Raw genomic sequence first — 22565 nt, forward strand, 5'->3', positions numbered from 1 at the left:
AACCCCAAAATAGCACAGAATGTATGGTTGTGTGAAGCTCCCAAACAAAATAAACAATGCTCATGACAGCCTTTGTGGGTATTCTGCCTCCCACATAGTCATTTCCCCTTTCTGGACAACATGAAACCAACAACCCAACAAAGTCAAAGAAACAAAAAGATATGAAAACAAAAACCCCAACAGGGCACTTATCTGGAACGGCTAAGTAACCAGCAGATGAATGAGCATTCAGACGATCAAAGGTGGAGTTCAGATTGGCGGCAAAAAGTTCTGAGGATGGTACATCCGAACGCCACTTTTATGCCCTACAGCCATACACAGCAATCTTAAGTGTCACGTATAGCGTACCCTTTACAATCAAATGGCTTTGTTATATTGGGCAGACATCGGGTTGCCTTTGGCAGGCAATCCCTACTGTAAAGAATACTGCAACAGTGATGAGGAACGACATGCAGAGCTTTGTTATCCTCCAAAACAAAAGTTGGAAACTTGTGGCTTTACAATTCACAGTGCAAGCAATTTCTAATAAATTAATTATTGTAACTTGACCCCGAGTGTTGTAACTCATTTTTTTAGATGAGCCCAACACATTATGCAGTGTTTGCCCCTTAGCCTCATACTCCAAGCCTCAGGATGCTGTTTAGGTGTGTTCATGTTGTCATCAGGTGCTTGTCTCCCTGTATGTGATTACAGTAAGGCAACCCTAAGGGCTGTACTGTGAAATTTCTTTTCCTTGCTGATCTCTCATGCAAATCTTGTCTCAATGGAATTAACCTGTTTAATATAAAAGTGGATAAAAGGGGGGGTAGGACATTCAAAAGTTATATAATCCATCTTTAAAGTACTACTACATTCCTTCTAAAAACACGCTTCTTGAACCATAGTGCAGGTGCAGACAAAATACAAACCTCCTTCATATTCTCCTTGGTGGAGGGATGATTCCTTTTTCTTGTTCTGCCAAACCACAGATTACTTTCAATGGGAATTTCAAAAACATGGTGATCCCCAGCTTCCATAATCTTCAGTTCCTAAACAAACTAAAACGAAAAAATAAATTACTTGCTTTCTACTACTATAAGGCAGCCTAACTTAAGCAACATCAAGTGCCAAAAATAAGCACATACTAGGGTGTTAATTCAAATCATACCTTGTACTAGGGTATGACTACTGCCAACACATTCTCTCTGCTGCTTATCTGGAAGCAACTGGAGATAGTTTTCCCACTCTACAATGCTGTATACTATTTTTTCTATTCATAACACAGCTGTTTTATCATCAGTCGGGTCCCAGAGCCTGTTATTCACCCTGACATCTGTCCAACTTGCTTTTTTATGCAGGGCCTCCCTACTGGTGATGGGAGCTTCACTGTAAGCAGTCAGGAAAAACATGTGAAGAAGACATAAGGGTATCCTGATAGCACCAAAGAGCTCCTTATACACAGTTCCCACTATCCCAAAGTTCTTAATGTGCATTACATATGCACATGCATCTAGACTAGCTTACTTGATCTCAACCAATTACTAATAGTTTTGGCTGCAAATTACACCCCCCCGGCATAGGCATACTAGAAAAAACTATATCCATCCAAATGGCTTCCAGGAAGTCAACTTGCTAATTAAACCCAAGTAACCAGAGTCACAGTCACATACGCAATATCCTCCATCATGGGTGCACAAGGGGAAAATACTCCGTGATCCAGCTGTGGTGCAGGTCTCCTGCTACCCACCCTACAGACAGATTAGGGACTATACTATTCACCTTCCCCTACTGGAGATGCCATTAAGTACACAGGTCACCCCCCATGACTGCAAAGATGATAGCCTCTCCAAACAGGTCTCCAGGAGAAGGGACTGAACTAGCTCAAGTCTCATGGAAGGCAGGACTAATTGTTGGCTGGCATATTGGGGGGGGGGTATAGAAAAAACATTTCAGTAGCACTGAAAGGCAATGGGCTGACAACAAAGGTGGATGAATCTAAGCCAGTCAGTGCAACACTATTTTGGCCTGGCATGTGTTGATCATAACCACATACACTTCACACATGCTTTCAAGGCCATTTACCCCACACGTACAAACGGATGGTCAGTGATGCAGACCAGTCTGTAACAGTTGCATAAATTGGGGGCAATGGGTGAAATTATTGGCTAGTGTCATTAGTTAGTAACAGCAACTACAGTGTGTGAAGCTCTCAACATTCAAATGTCAGAAAAAAAAAATGGAAACTTCAGCTTAAAAAAATGTGCAATATGACTGGAGAAGAGTGCAGTCCACCTCAGTGATCTGTGGAAGATAAAACAAATAGTTAAAATGTCAAGAAATTAAATGAGACGTCTGAAAGAAGTGAAATTTGGGTTGTAGCACATTACTGGACTACTGGGAGGAAACAGAAAGACAGATACACAGATAGAGTTGATCACACAAATTATCTGTGGATTCAACAGATAACCATGATGCTGGTTAAAAACAGGCACTTGAAGCACAAAACAGAATGAAGAAGTTGTATGTGCAAGAAGAAAATATAAAAGTCAACAGGTGGCAGTAATGGAAATAGAGCATGTTAAGTTGTCTATCTCGCCTTCATTCTTGCTGGATGGGTTCGGAGCCGACCTCGGCTCCGACTCGGCCACTCTAAAAGCTCGAGAGTTGGTTCCACCGGCTTGAGGCTGCCCCTATATCCCACAATGCTAGGCGTGAATTACCTCAGATCTCGTTTGCCGCTACAGCGATCGAGGTGTTGTTTTCTACCGGCTCCAGGTCAGTTTTAATTAGATTAGTCTAATAACTGTTTAAACTCCCTTTAGCTTAGTTTTTTCTCCTTTACCTTTAGTGTAGTGGATTTTTATCCTTTCTACCCTTATTCAGCCCCTTTCTTCAAGAACTAATAAGTTCTTTCCTTAGGCCTTCGGGCCCTTCCATCCCTTCCAGTGTGTGTATGTGATTTGGTAGGGGTTTATATCTATATAAGCTAACTTTTTCAGAAGTTTTAATTTAAATTATTTTTTCTGACAGTGTAATTGGTGTGTGTGTTTTTTGTGCGTGGTTACACTTGCGGTTCCTTGAAAATGTTTAAGGATTCAAAGGTCTCAGGCTTCAAGAAGTGTGACTCGTGCTGTCAGAAAATGTCTCTGACAGACGGTCACACTTCTTGTGTGTACTGCCTGGGACCTTTACACCTGCAGGACTCTTGTGCTGTATGCCATGGCTTCAGCCCTAGAGTCCTGCAGGAAAGGAAAAACAAACTCATACTAAGGGGTTTGCTTAAGCCTGAAGGTTCCCTATCTGCTACCTCGGGAAAACCTTCCAAGGCTTCTAAGACCTCGACTCCAGCTTCTGAGTCGAGGCCTAAGGCTTCAACTTGCTACATCGGCTCCGCTGGAGCCGATGAGTCTTGACTACAGCTTCTGTGGTTCCCTGCCCGCTGGAGCAGAGGTATTGAGATTGGTCGGCTCCGATCAGACCATCGGAGCCGACATCTAGAAAGAGGTAGAGGTCACCATCCCTTGGCTCCGTTCATTCGGCTCCAGCGCCTCCCTTGCTGTCTGAATGGAGCCACAGATCTCACTCCTCCAGGTCATCGAGGCTCGGATCATGACCTCCAGAGGGTAGTGAGTCGACTTCTAAAGTCCGAGGCACTAGCCCAAATGCTTCAGAGCCCGACTCATCAGTCGATGCCTCAACCTATTCCTCTAAATATTCCTCCTCCGACTCTTTGAGCTCGAGCCGGGCGCCTCGAACCGAGACTGTGGTAGCGCCTGAGCTGATACATTTGTCTTCGGCCCGCCGGCTCAGATTTCTTCTTTGAAGAATCTCGTGCCGGACTTCCCGTCGGCTCGAGGGTGAGTGGCATCGGACCCTTGTCCGACCCCTCTCCCTCTCGGTGCTTCGGCGCTGGTGAGTTCGGCTCCGACATCGGCCTCGGAGCCATCTCTGTCGGTGCCGAGGGAGGTTCTCAGCTTCTCTGAGCGGGGACCTCTGGCTCTGCCTGACAGGGGTGCGTTCGAGGTCATGCGGAGAGTGTTGGAACCTTGTTCAACTCCACAGTCGGCTCCATCCGTCCCTCCCTCTTCGGTGCCTCAGGTTATGTCTACTCACTCCCTCATCCCAGACCGCAGAGAGCCAGCTCCTCAAGAATCCCCTGTGGGGATCTCATCCTCTTCCGAGGCCTCCCCTGAATTGGCAGGCAGGCCCCCTAGGAAGAGAAAGTGTAAGAGGAAACACACAGACTCACCTGAGTGTCACCTCTGACACAGATTTAGAGGATTCCGAGGGTTTCCCCCGTTCCCCTTCTGAAGATGTCTCCTTTGCGGACATTCTAGAGATCCTGAAACAGAGGGGAAATTGGCCAGCCCTTAACCCTTCGGAGGATGAATCTGTGTATCTTGAGGCGTTTGCCTCTCGCCCTTCCACCTCCTGGGTGTCCCCCCCCTTTGATCCCCTCATGCAGGTGGTGGCAAAGAAAGCCTGGACGGCTCCTGACTCAGTGGACCCTACCCCAGGAGACCTTCTAAATTTATAACAGCACCAACTGACAAACAATTTCTGACCAAAGGTGTTACTGTGGATGCTATGGTGGTAGCTGCTGCCACCAAGAAGGAACTAGCTGATCCTTCAGTGCCTGTTCATCCCCCAACAAAGAATCTAGGTCTATGGACAGGTATGGGAAGCGGATGTTTTCGCCAGCGACCTTTATGCGCTCGCTGAACTACCTATGCCATTTCACCCGCCTCCAGAGACTTGATCAAGGAAGCGAGTGAGATGTTGAAGGATCCTACAGCTGCAGATTTTCAGGACAAAATGAACACCCAGCTGACTACCCTGAATTGGATAGCTAACTCCTCCATGCCTCCTTTCATATGCGGCTGATGGAGCCAGTAGAGCCGAGGGACAGGTGTCGCCTTACGGCATGCCTGGATGCGACTATGCAATTTTATGGACCCTTTAAAACGCGTCTTTCACTAATTCCCCGCTTGATGGATCATCTCTTTGGTCCTCAAGTGAAAGAAACCTTGACTAGGTGCGAGACGGATGGCAAAACTCTGTCTGCCGCCGGAGTCCGCTTTTCTACTCCTTCTAGACCTTACCCCAAAGGGCAGAAAAGTGGGAAAATGTGGTTCCAAAACAATCTCAAGGGAATTTGCCTGACGACAGAGTCGGTTCCCTCCAGAGGCAGAGGAGGGAACAATAATGGTAGACGCCGCCCAGAGGCGCAGGAGGTCCGCAGAACCAGGGCAATCGAGAAACCTTTTCCGATAAGCCCTTTCAGCATCCCTGAGGTGTTGCCCGACTGTCCACCTTCGGAGGCAGTCGGGGAAGATTGTCACTGTACCCAGAAGCCTGGCTATCCCTAACTCAAGACAAGTGGGTACAGTCCATCATTTCGGCTATTCCATTCCCTTCGTCGCATTCCAAACCAATCAAAAATCCCTTCCAGATGTTCCACCGCCAAAGGGATCTTGCAGCTTTGGAAATTTCAAAGCTGCTTGCAAAAGAGCAATTCAGCCAGTTCCAGCAGACCAGCAAGGATCCGGAATCTACTCTGGTTCTTTTTAGTTCCAAAGAAAACAGGGGACTGGAGACCAATTTTGGATCTCAGTATCTTGAACAAGTCTGTCAAGAAAACAAGATTTCGGATGGTCACGCTGCAGTCCATCCTTCCCCTATTGGGAAAGGAAAACTGGATGTGCTCTATAGACCTTCAGGATGCACTATCACATAAAATGAACAGACGCTCCAGAAGATTCCTCCGCTTCAGGCTGGCAACCAGTCATTTTCAATTCAGGGCCCTGCCCTTTGGTCTCACCACTGCCCCCGGTGTTTACCAAATGCATGGCAGTGGTAGCTTCTCACCTGAGACGTCAACGATTCCAGGTGTTTCCATATTTGGACGACTGGCTCCTCACAGCTCCCACCAAGCATCTTCTTCTAATGGCCAGGGACTACACCTTTCGTGATTTGTCAAAACTTAGGCATTTCAATAAATTGCGAAAAGTCTGTTTTGTCGCCTTGTCGTACTATTACATTCATAGGCGCAAATCTAGACACAGTCAACATGTCTGCGAGACTAACAGATCAGAGAATAACAGACATACACAGACTGGTCTCACTCCTCTTCAGCAGCAACAGAGTCAAAGCCAGGTTAGTTCTGAAAGTATTGGGGATTATGGCGGCTGCCACACCTCTGCTTCCATTAGCCAGATTCCACATGAGAATCCTTCAATGGATGCTCTTCACACAATGGTCATACCAGCAACTTCCAATGTCCCACACCATTATGATTACGCAAACATGCAAGAATCATCTTCTGTGGTGGATGTCTTCCCCTCAGCTCTTCTTGGGAAGACCCTTTGTTCCTTCCCCTCCGGTTGCTACTCTGACAACGGACGCCTCCCTGATCGGGTGGGGGGGGCATTATCAGGGCAGAACTGTCCAGGGCACATGGCAACCAGACGAATGCCACTTGCACATAAATGTTCTAGAGATGAGAGCAGTGCTTTTAGCGTTGTAAGCCCTTCAAGACTCTCTTCCCTTGGGAACGATAGCAATCCAGACGGACAATATGTCTGTAGTGTGGTATATCAACAAACAAGGCGGAACCAGGTCCTATCCCCTATGTCGAGAAGCACTCAGACTGTGGCAATGGGCGATTTCTTCTCAGCGGTTTCTGATAGCAACGCACATCCCCGGAAGTCCAATCAAATCACGGACAAGTTGAGCAGAGCTATCCTCATGCCTCACGAGTGGTCTCTGAAAGACTCTGTTGTGAGAGAAATTTTTCTCAAGTGGGGTCAGCCTTGCTGCGACCTTTTGCTACTCCCAAAACAGCAAGTGCAGAGATCATTTCACCCTATTCCCGCAACCAGGCGAGCCCAGCAGAGACGCCTTAGTCCATGTTTGGCCCCGGGGACTTCTGTATGCATTTCCTCCCTTCCCACTAATCTCTCAAGTGATACAGAAAGCTATCGCTCAGAAGGCCTCATTGATCCTCATTGCTCCTTACTGGCCTCGACAGGTTTGGTTCCCCTTTCTACATCAATTTCTGTTGGAGCAACCTTGGCATCTGGACCTAGTTCCAGATGTTTTGATCCATCAGTCGGGTCAGTTACATCGCCCTCCCTCTCTGAACCTCACTGCTTGGTTCCTCCAGTTCCAACCTTAGCCAGGCTTCCTCAAATATCTCACTCTGTTCGAGATATTTTGATAGCTTCCCATAAATCTTCCACTCGAAAGATTTATCTGAGTAAGTGGAAACGTTTCGCCTATTGGGCTCAAGGAAGGGACTTAGATCCTTTCACTGCTCCCATCCATATGGTTCTTGATTTTCTAGCTGAACTTTTTCATGCAGGTTCATCTCCTTCTACTCTCAAAGTTCAATTGGCAGCTATATCTAACTTTCATGTGGCATTTCAGAGTCTACCATAATGTCCCACAAGCTTTGCAAAGCCTTTTTAAAGGGAGTTTTTCTACTCAGACCTCCTATAAGAAATCCTCCTCCTCCTTGGGACCTTAATTTAGTTCTCAGTTCTTTGATTCTCCCCCCTTTCGAACCTGCAGCTTCCTGTTCTTTAAAATTGCTATCATGGAAGACTCTTTTTCTGGTAGCTATTACTTCAGCTAGAAGAGTTTCAGAACTTCATGCACTCAGCTGTCGACCACCATATCTGTTGTTCCACAAAGACAGGGTATCCTTACGAACCAACCAGTCCTTTCTACTTAAGGTAGCCTCTGCTTCTAACCTAAATCAAAGCATTGACCTTCCTGTGTTTTTTCCAGAATATTCTAATAGGTCTGAACAAAAACTGCATTGGCTAGATGTTCATCGTCAGTTAAGGTACTATTTGGATAGGACCAAACAATTCAGAAAAACTGACCAGCTGTTTGTCTCTTATGCGGTAGGCAGAAAGGGACTTTCTGTTTCCAAGGTATCGCTATCTAGATGGCTAACATCTCTGATTTCAATTGTTTATGAAATTAGACACCAAAAGCTGCCTAACAAACCTAAGGCCCACTCCACCAGAGCTTTGGCTACTTCTATAGCCTTCCAAGACAGACTGCCTATTGACACCATTTGTGCAGCGGCTACGTGGGCTACTCCTCACACTTTCATTTCACATTATAAGTTGGATTTAGCTTCTAGGCATAGAGCTAACTTTGGTACCACTGTTCTCAAGAGTCTGTTCCGTTAGGCCACCCGGGACAAGGTGCTAGGGACGCGGTCCCATCCAGCAAGAATGAAGGCGAGATAGACAACTTAACATATAGAAGTTATGTTCTTACCATAACGTTCCATGTTAGTTGTCTTCTTCTCGCTTCTTCTTAAGGCCCCACCTCCTTCCCCCTGGCCTGGACAGACCTGGAGGAGTTTGATTATGACCTCTCTTTCTACCACCTCTTTGCTATAGCTATATGCTCTGCGGTGCATATTTTCCTGGATCAGGCTTTAGGCCACCTTTCCTCTTTCCCTTTGTTTGTAGAGGTGGACTCTCTTTCCAGTATTTCTGGTTGTATTTTTAGCTGGGCCTAGCTCACAAACGAGATCTGAGGTAATTCACGCCTAGCATTGTGGGATATAGGGGCAGCCTCGAGCCGGTGGAACCAACTCTCGAGCTTTTAGAGTGGCCGAGTCGGAGCCGAGGTCGGCTCCGAACCCATCCTGCAAGAAAGAAGGCGAGAAGACAACTAACATGGAACGTTATGGTAAGAACATAACTTCTATTTATAAAAACAATGCAAAACTAACCGGAGTGTTGGAAGAAGACTGACTGGACTGAATGAAGTTTATAAAAGCCAATATGGTACAGTGAGCAGGTTTTAAACAAAAAAAAAAAAACAAAAAAAAAAAAAAAAAAAACAAACCACACTGGGAGCTGAGAAAGTGTAGACTGCATTACAGAAATATGGTAAACCCAAAGTTGATCTTCATTTTTTTCACCCATTTTCTACAAGATGTCAGAGGTGCTGTGTCAAATATCCCCCCCCCCCCTTGATTCAGGGACACACTCAAACCTTCTTTAACAGTCAGGCCTGCCTGTTGCAGGTCTTCTCTCATCTGATGTACTTAACTCTGTGCTGGATATATTCTTCGCCAAATCATCATCTACACAAGTGCTTGAAACACCAATTAGCTGTCCTCTTTTGATCTTCTCTGCAACAGTAGCTTCTCCAAGTTCTACTCCGATATCGTCCTTTCATCCTTTCCATACTGTGAATCCTACCATCAGTTTCAGGCATTTCATCACCATCAGCTCTAGCTTCCTCAACTGCTCTGCCTTCACTGTGCAGGTTTCTGTACCATACAATAGTACTGCTCACACCACTGTTTTGTGCACCTTACGTTTCAGCTTCTTTGGCATTCTGTCGTTCTCTATCCCTGAAACATTGTGCCAGTTGACTGCAGACCCTATGACTAGCTTTAACCTCATTTTGATTTACCTTTTCCTCAAAACACCCCTTTGAGATACCTGAAGCTGTTAAGATGGAAAGGACACTAGTAGAATAGGCTAATGTTTCAGTTTCTTCTGAAATTTTAACCATTTGTTGCCATGACAGCTCTACCGTCTACACTCCATTCCTTTTTTTATCCAGTTACACTATCACTTGTTGGAGCTCATGGTCATGGTAAGAGTCTGCTAGTAATGCCACATATTCTGCATACAGCACCTTTTATCAACCTGTCCCATCCAATCTGTTTGCTAACGTATGACAAATCCAAAGTTATTTCGATGCAATATGCAACTACAAACGAGGAATTGGTCTTGTGGCACTTGGACATCCCAGGATAAAATTTGCTGTAATGGGTCAATTAGTGGATCATGACTACATGGGGAAGAAAGCAGCTGTCACTGTTGGTGCAACTATGAGAGGTTTGTCTCTTTCGGCTTTTCCCGGTTAGGGGTCGCCACAGCGGAACTCCGGTCCGCTAATGATTGGCAGTAGATTTTTACGTGCTGGCTTGCCAGGCCTAACGCACAACCTTCAATGAAGGAACTCCCATTCACGCATGTCGACACAGAAGACGCTCTGAGAATCGAACAGGTAACGTCTAACTGTGAGGCGACAATGCTACCGCAGCACCACCACCGCAGTCACCGGGCAAAAGCTAAATAAATCTTCAAAATTCCATCTGTTGGAAGGCTGGAAATGCAAGTCTTTGTGGTCAGGTGGCATCTGCTAAATATAAGAGCTTGCGATGACTTCATCTAAGACTTTGCAGTGTTCACTAATATTTCCAAAGGCTGGACAAATTGCAGTACTCACTTGTTTCTGAAAGGGAATCCTTTGCTGAGAATGCTAAGAGCCAATCAATTAGATAATGTAAAGCTTGTTCCCTTCAACCTGAGATGAGCCGATACAGTCATCACAAATTTGCAAAATACCTTGGGAATTGTGGTGAAACCAAATAGAAGGGCACTAACTGATAGTGTCTGGTCTACCCCTGAAATGTGAGAACTTCCTGGATGCCTGGCTACCTTTCTGCATAGGTAATCATCTTGAACAACCAGACCAAACATCCACTCTTCCCTTCTGTGGCAGGAAAGCACTGACTGCACAGTGATTATATTTAGGCCATTCAGCTCTAATGCTGCAATTCTCTGCCCTGGACATTGGCTTTTACTGAAATTGTGCATCTAGTTGTCTGGAGGCAAACTACAAAGAGATATGAATGGAATCTTGTAGCCACTGAATACTACCTCACTGATTAACTTGTCTCATGTGACTACTTGCAATGCAGCAAGGTGCAGGCACATTCAAAACCAGACTGCCTCCACATAGGGAGATGAGCAAGATCTCAAGAACTTAGCAGTTGACTACAGAATCAAAAACATATGTACACCATCTCTAGCTCTAGACTGACATCTATTCTTGAAATCAAGGCCATCCTGATTTCTATAAGAAAGCTGCTCAAATGGTAGCCGTTGGCCTTTTAACCAGAAGTTTTACAAATTCTTCCAATTTTCAGAGAAGGTTTTCCAAGAGGTGGAAAACTTCATTCCAATAGCTGCGTGTGTCTTCTCCTGCTTAACCTTTAGTAACTTCTCGCTCACTTTGGACCAAATAAAGATAAGCTGCCATAAGGGGGGTTAATGAAGGATACTGACATTGCTGCAAAGTTATATTTCCTGAACCACAGTGACACACCCACATGGGATGCTCCATTTATACTCAACAGTGTTACCACCTATGCTTCTAACTTGTGCATACACACTTACCAAAGTGGTCAACCACCAGAGTCATAAGGAGTTAAACTGTTGGATTCTCTTTTGAAGAAGGCTTTCTATTGGGCAGCATTCATGACAATGGAGCCTTACTTTAACACTTAATGTTCTTGGAAAGACAGAGGATCCTGACTGGTCTCCTAAACGTGTCAGGATCTCGGACATACACAGCACTTTGCAAAGAACACTACCTCAAGTGGACAGCAAGAGGGAACCACCTAAGAAGGTGGGGAAGAGCAAGTCTGCTCTTTGGAAGGGATCAACCTGGTACACCAAGACCTCCCTCTGCCTCAGTAATACTAACATTTCCCCAAATTTGGGAAAGAAGAAATAGTGGCTTCTCCCCTCTCAAATGGCATCAAGGGTGATGGACTTCAGAGGAGTTCAGGTGCTCTCTTTCATATCTTAGCTTTCTGGTGGTATTCGGGCAGGCCTCGCCCCAGTGTAAGGAAGCATTTTATTTGTATTTTCTCCGTTTCACTGATATTTAACAATAAACTAACAATGCAGGCAGAAAAGCAGTGATTACTCTGTGCTGCATTTATTTAAGAAACTCCATTTGCTTGTTACTGTACTGCTCTTAGGTTGATTGCCTTCTTTCTGTTTGGATATCAGTCTCATTTTTCCCACCCACCTACCCAACCACTGTGGTATTTTTAAAAGTTTTTTTTTTTTTTTTTTTTTGAGTTGCCCGCCTGCACTGTAAATTTGATGTTGGACACTCTTCCCAATCCTATTGCATCAGCTTATTCTACAGAGTACAGTGAGATCATTTGGAAAGGCCCATCCCCTTAGTTTCTTCTTAACCCTGAATCTTCAGTTTCCTCCCTTACTACTAAAAAAATACAATTGCACTTTATTCAGCTCCTTTTACTGTATTTGTGTCTCTTTCTACTTCATTATTTTATTCTGCTTTTGCTGTTTATTCTTAAGAGTTTTATTTTCATATATTTATTTTCATTTGTTGACCGGGACAGTCTGACATACTTGTCCATTTTAAGTGGAGGCCTGGGGAGAAAAGCTCCATACATACATACAGAAAAACTGTTACATTAAAACAAGTTAAAGTACTGTTACAGATACAATACATAGGATAAAAGTCATTCATTCTGTCATATATAAATCTGATTGGTTATACAGTAACCATTAGGAAGCAATGTAGGGGTAAGCCAAAAGACCTCTTTAGCACATGTTTATATTGCTAAAGTTAGTCAGGATTAGAGCAAGGACGTAGCCATTGCCTTTTAAAGTACTGTTTTAGATTTTTTTTTTTTAGTTGGGTCAGAACGGGTTCGGAAGTAAGCTCCGCAGGAAGCGAGTTCCATATTTTGCCAACAGAGTTGGCATATAGAGTCTCTCCAGGTGAGTTGTTGCTTTTGAGGGTTTGGACTAGTAATCTGTTGGATGAGCGAAGTGTCTTGAGGTTGCTGTAAGGGGAGATCATTTTTGTAAGTACGGGTGTGTTTTCAGGTTGGTAGAGAATTTTTATCTGCTACTATTAGCTGATTGTACTGTAGCTGGATAGACAATTCTAGCCACCCTAGATTCTTTAGGGGATAGGCAATTCTAGCCACCCTAGATTCTTTAGGTTCAGACAGTGGTGTGTTCTGTATGATGCCCCAGTGGCAAATCTAGCAATATGATTAAAGCAGCTAGAGAGTTTATTAAGGTCAGACTTACTCAAGTTCGTGAAGAGAGGGGATGCATAAAGGAGGGTGGAAAGTAGATGTGTACGGGCAATTACCGTCCTAGCTAAATGGAATGAGGAAAGGTTTGATCTTGTACAGTGAGCCAAGTTTTTTATTAACTTTTTTAATAATTTGATTAATATGCATATCAAACCTGGTTAGCAATTGTTACACCTAAGAGTTTGGGTACAGGGATATGGGAAAATGATAGTGCCATTGTTAGATGTTATAGTAAAGGTTGGAGCGGAGGCTTTACAAGTGGGAGAGAAAAACAGTAGCTTCGTTTTGTTACGATTTAATAGGAGACGTCGATTACGGAGCCAATTTTCAACAGTATTAAAAACATTTTGGGATACAGTCTGCAGATTTAGAGGAGAGGTGGCAGAGCAAATCAAAGTGGAGTCATCTGCAAATTGAATGCAGGTGGCTGTTGGAATGACTGTGTACAGGTCATTAATTGTTGTTGTATTGTCTTTTGGCTTATCCCAGTTAGGGGTCGCCACAGCGCAACTCCAGTCCGCTAATATTTGGTAGTGGATTTTTACGTGCAGAGTTACCAGCCCTGACGCACAACCTTCAACGAAGGCATACCCATTCACGCATGCCTCCACACAGAAGACGCTCTAGCTCAGAATCGAACGCGACAACGTCTTGCTGTGAGGCGACAACGCTACCGCAGCACCACTACCGCGGGTTTGTACAGGTCATTAATAAAGATAGAAAATAATAGGAGTCCTAATAAAGAGCCCTGAGGGACCCCCAAAGGTAATAGGTAGAAGGGAAGATAGTTTGTTCTGCCATAGTACAGCCTGTTGTCTACCACTCAGATAAGATTTGAACCACTGGATAGCCTGGACATCTAGGGGAACAGTTTTAAGTGTGTGTATGAGTAGTTAGTGGTTGACCATGTCAAAGTCTTTGCAGAGATCAAGAAAGAGGGCAGAAGAAAGCTTATTGTTTGTTTTGATTAATGACATTGGAGAAGGAGAGGAGGGTCGTTGCACTGTGGAACGGTCTGAAACCATGCTGCGAGTTAGCCAGGAGATTGTGCTGAATGAGATGGCTCAGGAGTTGTTTACGGATGCACGTCTCCATAATTTTAGCCAGGGGTGACAAAATAGCTATAGGTCAGTAATTTGACAGTTCAGTGGAACGGTCCCCTTTGTGTAGTGGAATAACATGGGATGTCTTCCAGATGGAGGGGGTAGTGGCTTCTGATATAATTCTATTGATCAGGATAGAGATCGGGTATACTATGGCATCCGCAGCTTTTTGTAGATACTCAGCTGGGAGGAGATCCACTGCAACGGTGGTACGTTTCAGTTTCTTGATTAGGGCATGGATAAGTGATATGGAAACTGGTTGAAAGTTAAAGGGGAGTTGAGAACTAGGTGCAGCGGCGTTAGCACTTGGGCAACTGGGAGATAGTTGGATAGTTTCTGTGAAGAAACTTAAAGGAATTGGCAAAGTCTTCCAATGGTTTTTGGATAGTAGCCGAGGGGGTAGGAGTTGTGCATTGCCCTGGGTCAATAAGTTTATGCCTACCCAAAACTTTTGTGGATTGTTTTGATGCTTCTGTTGTAAATGGCAGTAAATGTTTTTTTTTCAACTGCTAACTTTGTTCAACTGCATTTATTATTGCTCGTTAGTAGCCTGATTAAATTGTAATTGTTTTTCTAAGCATCTTAGTTTCAAGTTTAAGGACTTGGGCTTCAGGCCAGTTATTTTACATTAAGAAGGTTTTTGGTTTACACTCTTGTGAGAGGAGAGGGTGGCCTCTGCCTTTCTGAGCTGAGAATTGCAGGGTGAAGGCTTACTGTGCATTTGTTCCGGTTGAAGAAAGTACAGTTTTGTACCTACCATAAAGTACAGTTTTGTACCTACCATAAATGTAGATGTTAGAGTGCTAATACAGCTGCAGTCATAACAGATGGGTTCTCCTGCCGTCAGGCGGGTCCTCGGTCAGCCGAATTCCAAAGTCTAGGTCCAGCGTCGGTTGTCGTCGCTTCTTCCCTGACGTCAGAGCGCCAAGGGTATAAAAGAACCAGCCGACGCCATTTTCTTCAGTTTTTCTTGCCCCAGATGTCAGGTGCCCCCAGAAGGAAGGCAATACATAAATTTGTGTAATAAAGCCATGCAATATAATAAAAAAAAAAAACAGTAGTTGCAAGCAAATACACCATAAAAGAATACCCCAAACAGGAAGTATGAGGAGGTGTTAGCCAATAGGCCTGTCCCAAGAGGGGAAGGAGGGAGGGAAACCTGGACTGCAGCTGTATTAGCACTCTAACATCTACATTTATGGTAGGTACAAAACTGTACTATGTTCATCGTGCATATAGCTGCAGTCATAACAGATGGGTAGAATCCCAAAGCTAAGAAAGGGGTGGTAGGCACTAGGTGGAACTAGGAGGAGCCAGAATGCCCTGCAAGACTGCTGTGGCAAAGCCCACTCTAGTTTTAGAGTATAATGGTAGGTGGTAGTGCTTGGAAAAGGTATGCACAGAACTCCAAGTGGCTGCTTCCAATATATCCTTAGTAGGAACTCCTCTGAGGAAAGCTGCAGAGGTAGCTGTGGCCCTTGTGGAGTGAGATCTGATGCCTGCAGGTACAGTCTTACCATGAAAAGAGTAACAAAAGCGTATGCAGTGGGCTATCCATTTTGAGATTGTCCGTTTGGAAATTGGTTTCCCTTGAGCTCCTACAGCATAGGACACAAAGAGCTGTTCTGATTTTCTGAAAGGCTTTGTTCTGTCCAAATAATAACGCAGCTGCCTGTGGATGTCCAAGGAATGTAGTAGTCTCTCCCCTTTGTTTTGAGGATTAGGGTAAAAGGTAGTTAAGTGTATAGCTTGATTCAAAGCTACCCTGGATACCACCTTTGGCATAAAGGACGGGTTGGTTCGTAAGGAAACTGCCCTGATGGAAGATGATAAAAGGCTGCACAGCCATGAGGGCTTGTAGTTCCAATACCCTACGAGCTGAGGTGATAGCCAGAAGGAAAGCTGTTTTCCAGGACAAATATTGCAAATCTGTTGAGGCAGCTGGCTCAAAAGGAGGCAGGGTCAGCTTTTCTAGAATGAAACCGAGATCCCAAGCAGGTATTGGTTGTTTCCTTGGGGGTTTTATATTCTTTGCCCCTCTGAGCAACTGTCTTAAGAGGGGGTGAGAGAATAAAGGTGGATCAGTGTTGTATTCTGCAGAAATGGCTGAGGCATGGATTTTGATAGAGGAGAATGAAAGTCCACTGCTTAGCAGCTCAGCTAGATACTGTAATATTTGAGGTAAATTCAGTTTTCCAGGATTCTGACCCTTTTTCTCATTCCAGGCACAAAACCGTTTCCATTTTGCGGAGTAAGCTTTTCTGGTAGACGGCCTTCTGGCCTCCAAAATTACATCCTGCACCTCCTTGGAGGTCTGTTGTGATGTTAAGGAATCTTCCATGCGGCCAGATTGAGTGTTGTCAGCTGACTGTAAAGAGTTTTGAAGCTGAGCCGAGTCAGAATTAGAGGCATTCGAGGTAGGGTCCATGGAGGGGAATGCGTCAGGCTCCTCAGGAGTGGGTACCAGTGCTGTCTTGGCCACTCTGGAGCAATGAAAATCATCTTTGGTCTGTCTGCTCTGGTTTTTAGTAGAACTTTGGGCAGCAGAGAAAGAGGTGGAAAGGCATAAACTGTCATTGTTGTCCAACTGAGAGAGAGTGTCCACTCTCCAAGCCTGTGGATGGGAAGTCCTTGTGCAGAATTTTGTCAATTGGTGATATTTGTGGGAGGCAAAGAGATCTATGTCTGGCCTTCCCCATGCTTGAATTATCTCTGTAAAAACTTGAGGATGCAACTTCCATTCGTGTGGATCTGTCATATTCCTGCTTAGGTTGTCTGCCAGCGTGTTTTCCTTGCCTGGCAAGCACTGTGCTTGAAGTTCGATTTGTAATTCCAGGGCCATGTTCCAAAGTGACATGGCCAGCCTGCACAGGAGGTATGAATGGGTTCCTCCCGGTTTATGTACCACATTACTGTGGTGTTGTCAGTCCTTATCAATAGTTGACCTGGATGCAGAAGGTCTTTGAAAGCTGTAATAGCATTTGTTACTGCTAGTATTTTCTTTTGATTGATGTGAAGGTGCTTTTCTTTTTGGGACCATTTGCCCTGAATGCACCGATCTGTCATGTGCGCCCCCCAGGCGTAGTCTGAGGCGTCTGTTGTGATGACTTGATTTGCTTGAGGCTTGCAGAATGGGAGACCTGTGTTTGTTTGTCATGCTTGAGCCCACCACATAAATTCCTTTTGAAGACATGGAATTAGTGGTATTATTGTTTCCAAACTGTGGCTGTGTTGAGACCATAGGTTTTTCAGGTATCATTGAAGTTTCCTCATATGCAGCTTTGCACATGAGATTAGTAGGATGCAAGATGCCAGGAATCCCAGAGCCTGCAGGATTTTCCTTGCAGTCAGCCTGGTGAAATTTGCAAGTTTTCTGAAGTATTGAGTTAGTTGCCCCTGCTTCTCTGGCATGAGGTAGGCCCATCTGGGTGTTTGTGTCCAAGTTGGCACCCAGGAAAATTATTTTCTGAGAGGGTATTAGCCTTGATTTTTTTTTTTTTTTTTTTTTTTGACTGTGTATCCCAGAGAATTCAACAACATTATTACAAAAGCCAGATGTTTCAGAAGTATGTGCTTGCTGTCCGCTTGGATCAGGCAGTCGTCCAAATATGGGTATATTTGTATCCCTTGAAGTCTGCAGTAGGCAATTACTGATGCCAGGCATTTCGTGAATACTCTGGGTGCAGTAGATAAGCCAAAGGGCAATGCAGAGAATTGATAATGGGTTGAACCTGCAAGAAATCGGAGGTATCTTCTGCAATTTTGTCTGACTGGGACATGCAGGTATGCCTCCTTGAGGTCCAATGTTACCAGCCAAGACTCCTTGCCCAGCATGGGAAGAAGCTGCTGTAATGTGAGCATCTTGAATTTTGGTACGAGTAAAAATGCGTTTAGGATGGATAGGTCCAATATAGGTCTCCAATCTTTTCCCTTCCTTGGTACCAGGAATAGTCTGGAATAAAAACCTTGACCTTGTTCGTGAGTAGGTACCTCCTGAGTAGCTTTCATGTCCATGAGATCTGAAATTTGTCTTTGTGCCTCTGCCCTTTGATTTTGTGGCAGGTTTGGCATGCCTCTCATTTTTGGAAGGGTGTGAAAATGGAATCTGTAGCCTCTGTTTTAAATGTTCAGGATCCATTTGTCTTTTGTGACAATATGCCAATTTTTTGAAAATAATGCCAGTTTTCCACCTAAGGGTGCTGCCATTTGAGCCTTGCTTGGCATGCAAAGGGGAAAGTCATTGGGCTTGCTTTCTGACTGGCTGTGAACTATCCTCACCACCTGTTTGTGTAGGAGCTTGCCATTGTCTGCCCCTATACGATCCTTGAGATTGCCCTCTGCCCCTCGGGCGTCTGTATCTACCTCTTTGGGGTCTGTCCGTGGCTGGAAAGGACCAATTTTTGGAAGGCCAATTTCTACTGAAACGTGGAGGATGTACCTGTAGAAAATCTTTCACTGTTTGCATTGATTTAGCCTTTTCCTCCATTTTCTTTAATACCTCTTCAGCTTTAACACCAAATAATACATCCTTTTGAAGAGGGGCATCTAGTAATTTAGCTTTGACATGATCCGGTAAGGTTTGCTCCTTGAGCCAGGCATGTCTTCGTATGACTGATCCTGTAACAGCAGCTCTACATGAGGCCTCTAGAGCATAAAAACCACATTGCAAGGTATGTTTACCCACTTGTTCTGCGCTATGTATCAAATCCTGCAACTCCAAGTCTGGTTGTTCAGGTTGTGACATTTTGCTTCTCAACTGTGATAACAGAAACTGTTGGTACTTTAGCATATGGAACTGGCAGTTTAATGCCCTCATGGTTAAGGTGGCCGAGGTGTATACCTTTTTCCCCCACCTTTCTAAGGATCTGGAGTCCCTCTCGGAAGGTAATGGTTTTTTTGCAGTGGAGGCCTTAATTCCCTTGGGGCCCTGAGAGATAGTTTCTGGGTCAGCTGCATGACTTTTGTATAAAAATTGGTGAGAGTCAGGAACCCGGTAATACCCGTCAGGCTTGACTGGTGCTGGAGGTAAAGAATCCGGGTTAAGGCAGGCCTCAGAGTACACATCATCTAGGATGTCTAAGACAGGAGGTACAGCTAGAGGCCTGTACTGAGGTAGCAAGAGAAAGTCCCCAAGCCTTTTCTTGGAATCTGAGTACTCTTGGCCTTCCCAGTGGAAGTGTTCCCTTAATGCATGCAAGGTTTCCCCAAATGAGCAATCCTCTGGGGGGGGCAGACAGAGGGAACTGACTCCTCAGCATCAGAATCTTCAAAAGGGGAGTAAGAACGTTCATGTTCATCAGAGTGTTCTGAAATAATGGAGGCCTGGTCAGAGGAGGGGGATTCTTCCTCCACTCTGGGTCTTTTGTCCGGGGGGGGGGGGGGGTTGAGATCCCCTGATAAGAGTAATCAAATCCTCAGCCATTTTAAGCATCTGTTTTTTAGGCATAGGGCCTGGGGAAGGGCCCTGTAGAGCTTGTCTCTTAGAATGCATGGCTGCTTTAGACTTAGTGAAAGCCTTGATAGAAAAAGAGGAGGAAGGTCTGAAGACACCTTGAGAGGAGGCAGACCGGTCTACATTTTGAGATTCACCACCAAGAGTGGCTTCGGTATCTGTAGTTGGAGTGTGGGCCGAGGAGCCTGCGACCTCGGGCACTGAAGATACCGCCAATGAAGTGTTGTCGGTAGGCAGGGGCTGCATAGGTGCCTCGCTGAGAACCGGACCACCTGTAGTAGGTTTTGGCGTGGTGTCGGAGGCCGCAGACTGCGTACGTCGGTCCTTATCTTTGCGTTTTTTAGACAAAACTGGAGTCTGAGTATCCGACGACATAATATAGTTGAATCTTTTGCCAAAATAATGCTGGGCAAACTCTGCCCGACGCTTAATGGTGCATTTGTTGAATGCAGCACAAAAACGACAGACCGAGACGTCGTGGTCTGGGCCTAAGCAAGGAATGCAGAGGGAATGAAAATCCTTTTGCGGTATTTGCTTTCCACAAGAAATACAATTATTAACTTTGTCTGACATCGGTCTGAGGCAAGAAAAGTTTCCCCAACGGGGTACTTAGCTTTAAAGAAGACTTCGGTTGCATAATTTTCGTAATTTCAGGAGCTGGCCGACCGGCCCTTGCAAACTGCTTCTGCTTTGGGCACCGCGCGGCAAGAAAGACTGAAGAAAATGGAGTCGGCTGGTTCTTTTATACCCCTGGCACTGACGTCAGGGAAGAAGCGACGACAACCAACGCCGGACCTAGACTTTGGAATTCGGCCAACCGAGGACCCGCCTGACGGCAGGAGAACCCATCTGTTATGATTGCAGCTGTATGCATGATGAACATCTGTAGATGTTCGAGTGTAAACACTGCTGCAGTCATTACATTTGGGTTATCCTGCCGTCAGGCGGTTCCCCAGTCGGCCTGAGTTCCAAAGTCTTGGTCCGGCTTCGGCTGCTGTCGCCTCCTCCCTGACATCAGTGCGACAGGGATATACAAGATGCAGCAGACGCCATTTTCTTCAGTTTTTCTTGCCCCAAAATGTCAGGTGCCCCCAAATAAGTAGGCAATTCAAACCCAGTAGAATATACAAAGAAAAGCAAACCACCATTCTCAGTTACCAGCAAATATTCCCATTAGGTAGTAAAGGGTAGATGACCTAGGCACGTACCAGAAAATAAGAGGGGAAGGAGGGAGGGTAACCTGGACTGCAGCAGTGTTTACACTCGAACATCTACATTTATGGTAGGTACAAAACTGTACTACGTTCATGGTGTTACACTGCTGCAGTCATTACACTTGGGTGGGTGGAATCCCAAAGCTGAGGTAGGGAGGCTGGATCTACAAGGCATTAGGGGTGGCTATAAGGCCCTGCATCACAGCAGTGGCGAAGCCAGCTCTGGATTTGGAGTATAAAGGCAAATGGTAATACTTGGTGAAGGTATGCAGAGAACTCCATCTTGCCACTCTGAGGTAGGCAGTTGAAGTGGCTGTTGCCCTGCTGCTAGGTACAGGTTTCCCATGGTGAGTATAGCAGAAACATATACAATGTCCTATCCATTTTGAAATAGTCTGTTTTGAAAATGGCTTTTCCCTGTGCTCCTGCAGCATGTGCTACCAATAATTGCTCAGATTTTCTGAAAGCTTTGGTTTTGTCCAAGTAGAAGCGTAACTGCCTGTGAATGTCCAAATAATGTAGTAGTCTCTCCCCTTTGTTCTGTGGTTTTGGATAAAAAGTTGGCAAGTGAATAGTTTGGTTTAGAGCCACACTTGATACCACCTTTGGAATAAACGTAGGGTTAGTTATTAAGACACCCTGTCCTGGTGGAAAATGAGGAAAGGTTCCACTGCCATTAGTGCCTGTAATTCTGAAACTCTTTGTGCTGATGTTATTGCCAGTAGCAGAGCAGTTTTCCAAGAGATTTATTTTAATTCTGCTGTGTTAGCTGGCTCAAAAGAAGGTAAAGTTAATTTTTCCAAAACAAAGTTCAGGTCCCACGTTGGTGTAGGTGCTCTACGGGGCGGTCTTATGCTTTTAGCCCCTCTGAGGTACAGGATTAGAAAAAAATTGGTGGATCCGTGTTGTAATTAGCAGAAATGGCTGAGGCGTGGATCTTGATGGATGAGAAGGAGAGGCCCTTGTCCAGCATCTCAGTTAAGTATTGAAGTATCTGAGGAATGTTTGGGACAAGAGGGTCAAGGCTGTGAGCTTGGTTCCAGGCACAGAATCTCTTCCATTTATCAGAGTAGGCTTTCCTGGTGCTAGGCCTTCTGGCCTCCAAAATGACATCCATAACAGCTCTGGAGAGAGGCATTGCTTGCTTAACCAAGGAATTTTCCATGCAGCTAGGTTTAAGGTCTTTAGCTGGCTGTGAAGTATCTGATTGTTGTGCTGCGTCAGCAACTGTGGGATTTGAGGCAAAATCCAGGGTGGTTCATGTGCTAAGTTCTTTAAGATTGGGTACCAGCGCTGGTGTGGCCAGTCTGGTGCAATCAGGATCATCTTTGGCTCTTCTTGCCTGGCTTTTATGAGTACCTTTGGAAGGAGAGGTAAGGGGGGAAAGCGTATACTTGCAGGTTTTTCCAGCTGAATGAGAGGGCATCCACTTTCCATGCTTGTGGATGGTAGCTCCTTCTGCAGAATTTCTGAAACTGGCAGTTCATTGGGGATGCAAACATATCCATGTCCGGGCTCCACCATTTTTGTGTTATCATTCTGAATATTTGTGGATTCAATTCCCATTCGTGGGTGTCCATGATGTTTCTGCTTAGGTCGTTTGCCAGTGTGTTTTTCTCTCCTGGCAGGAATTGTGCGTGCAGATGAACTTGGTAGTCTAGAGCTGTGTTCCACAAGGTCATGGCTTGTCTGCAGAGGGGATAGGAGTGGGTGCCCCCTTGCTTGTTTATGTACCACATAACTGTGGTGTTGTCTGTCTTTAGTAGTAGTTGTCCTGGATGCAGCAGGTCCTTGAAAGCTATAATTGCATTTTGTACAGCTAGCATCTCTTTTTGATTGATGTGGAGATGCCTTTGCTCCGTGGGCCACTCGCCCTGGATACATTTTCCTGCCAT

General features: G+C 45.1%; 1 protein-coding gene across 2 annotated transcripts in view; it reads right to left on the bottom strand.

Moving 5' to 3' along the window:
- The window catches only part of KATNBL1 (katanin regulatory subunit B1 like 1), a 1007693-nt gene that overhangs the window by 912970 nt on the left and 72158 nt on the right, over positions 1 to 22565 (bottom strand). For both annotated transcript variants that reach the window (XM_044073973.1, XM_044073974.1), the window contains exon 2: positions 909 to 1037. In XM_044073973.1, the coding sequence (XP_043929908.1) occupies positions 909 to 1016 (108 nt within the window). In that variant the 5' untranslated portion in view covers positions 1017 to 1037. The remainder of the gene's footprint in view (positions 1 to 908; positions 1038 to 22565) is intronic.

Source organism: Protopterus annectens, chromosome 6.part0, assembly GCF_019279795.1.
Source record: "Protopterus annectens isolate FY-2018-M chromosome 6.part0, PAN1.0, whole genome shotgun sequence".
NCBI lineage: Eukaryota > Metazoa > Chordata > Ceratodontiformes > Protopteridae > Protopterus > Protopterus annectens.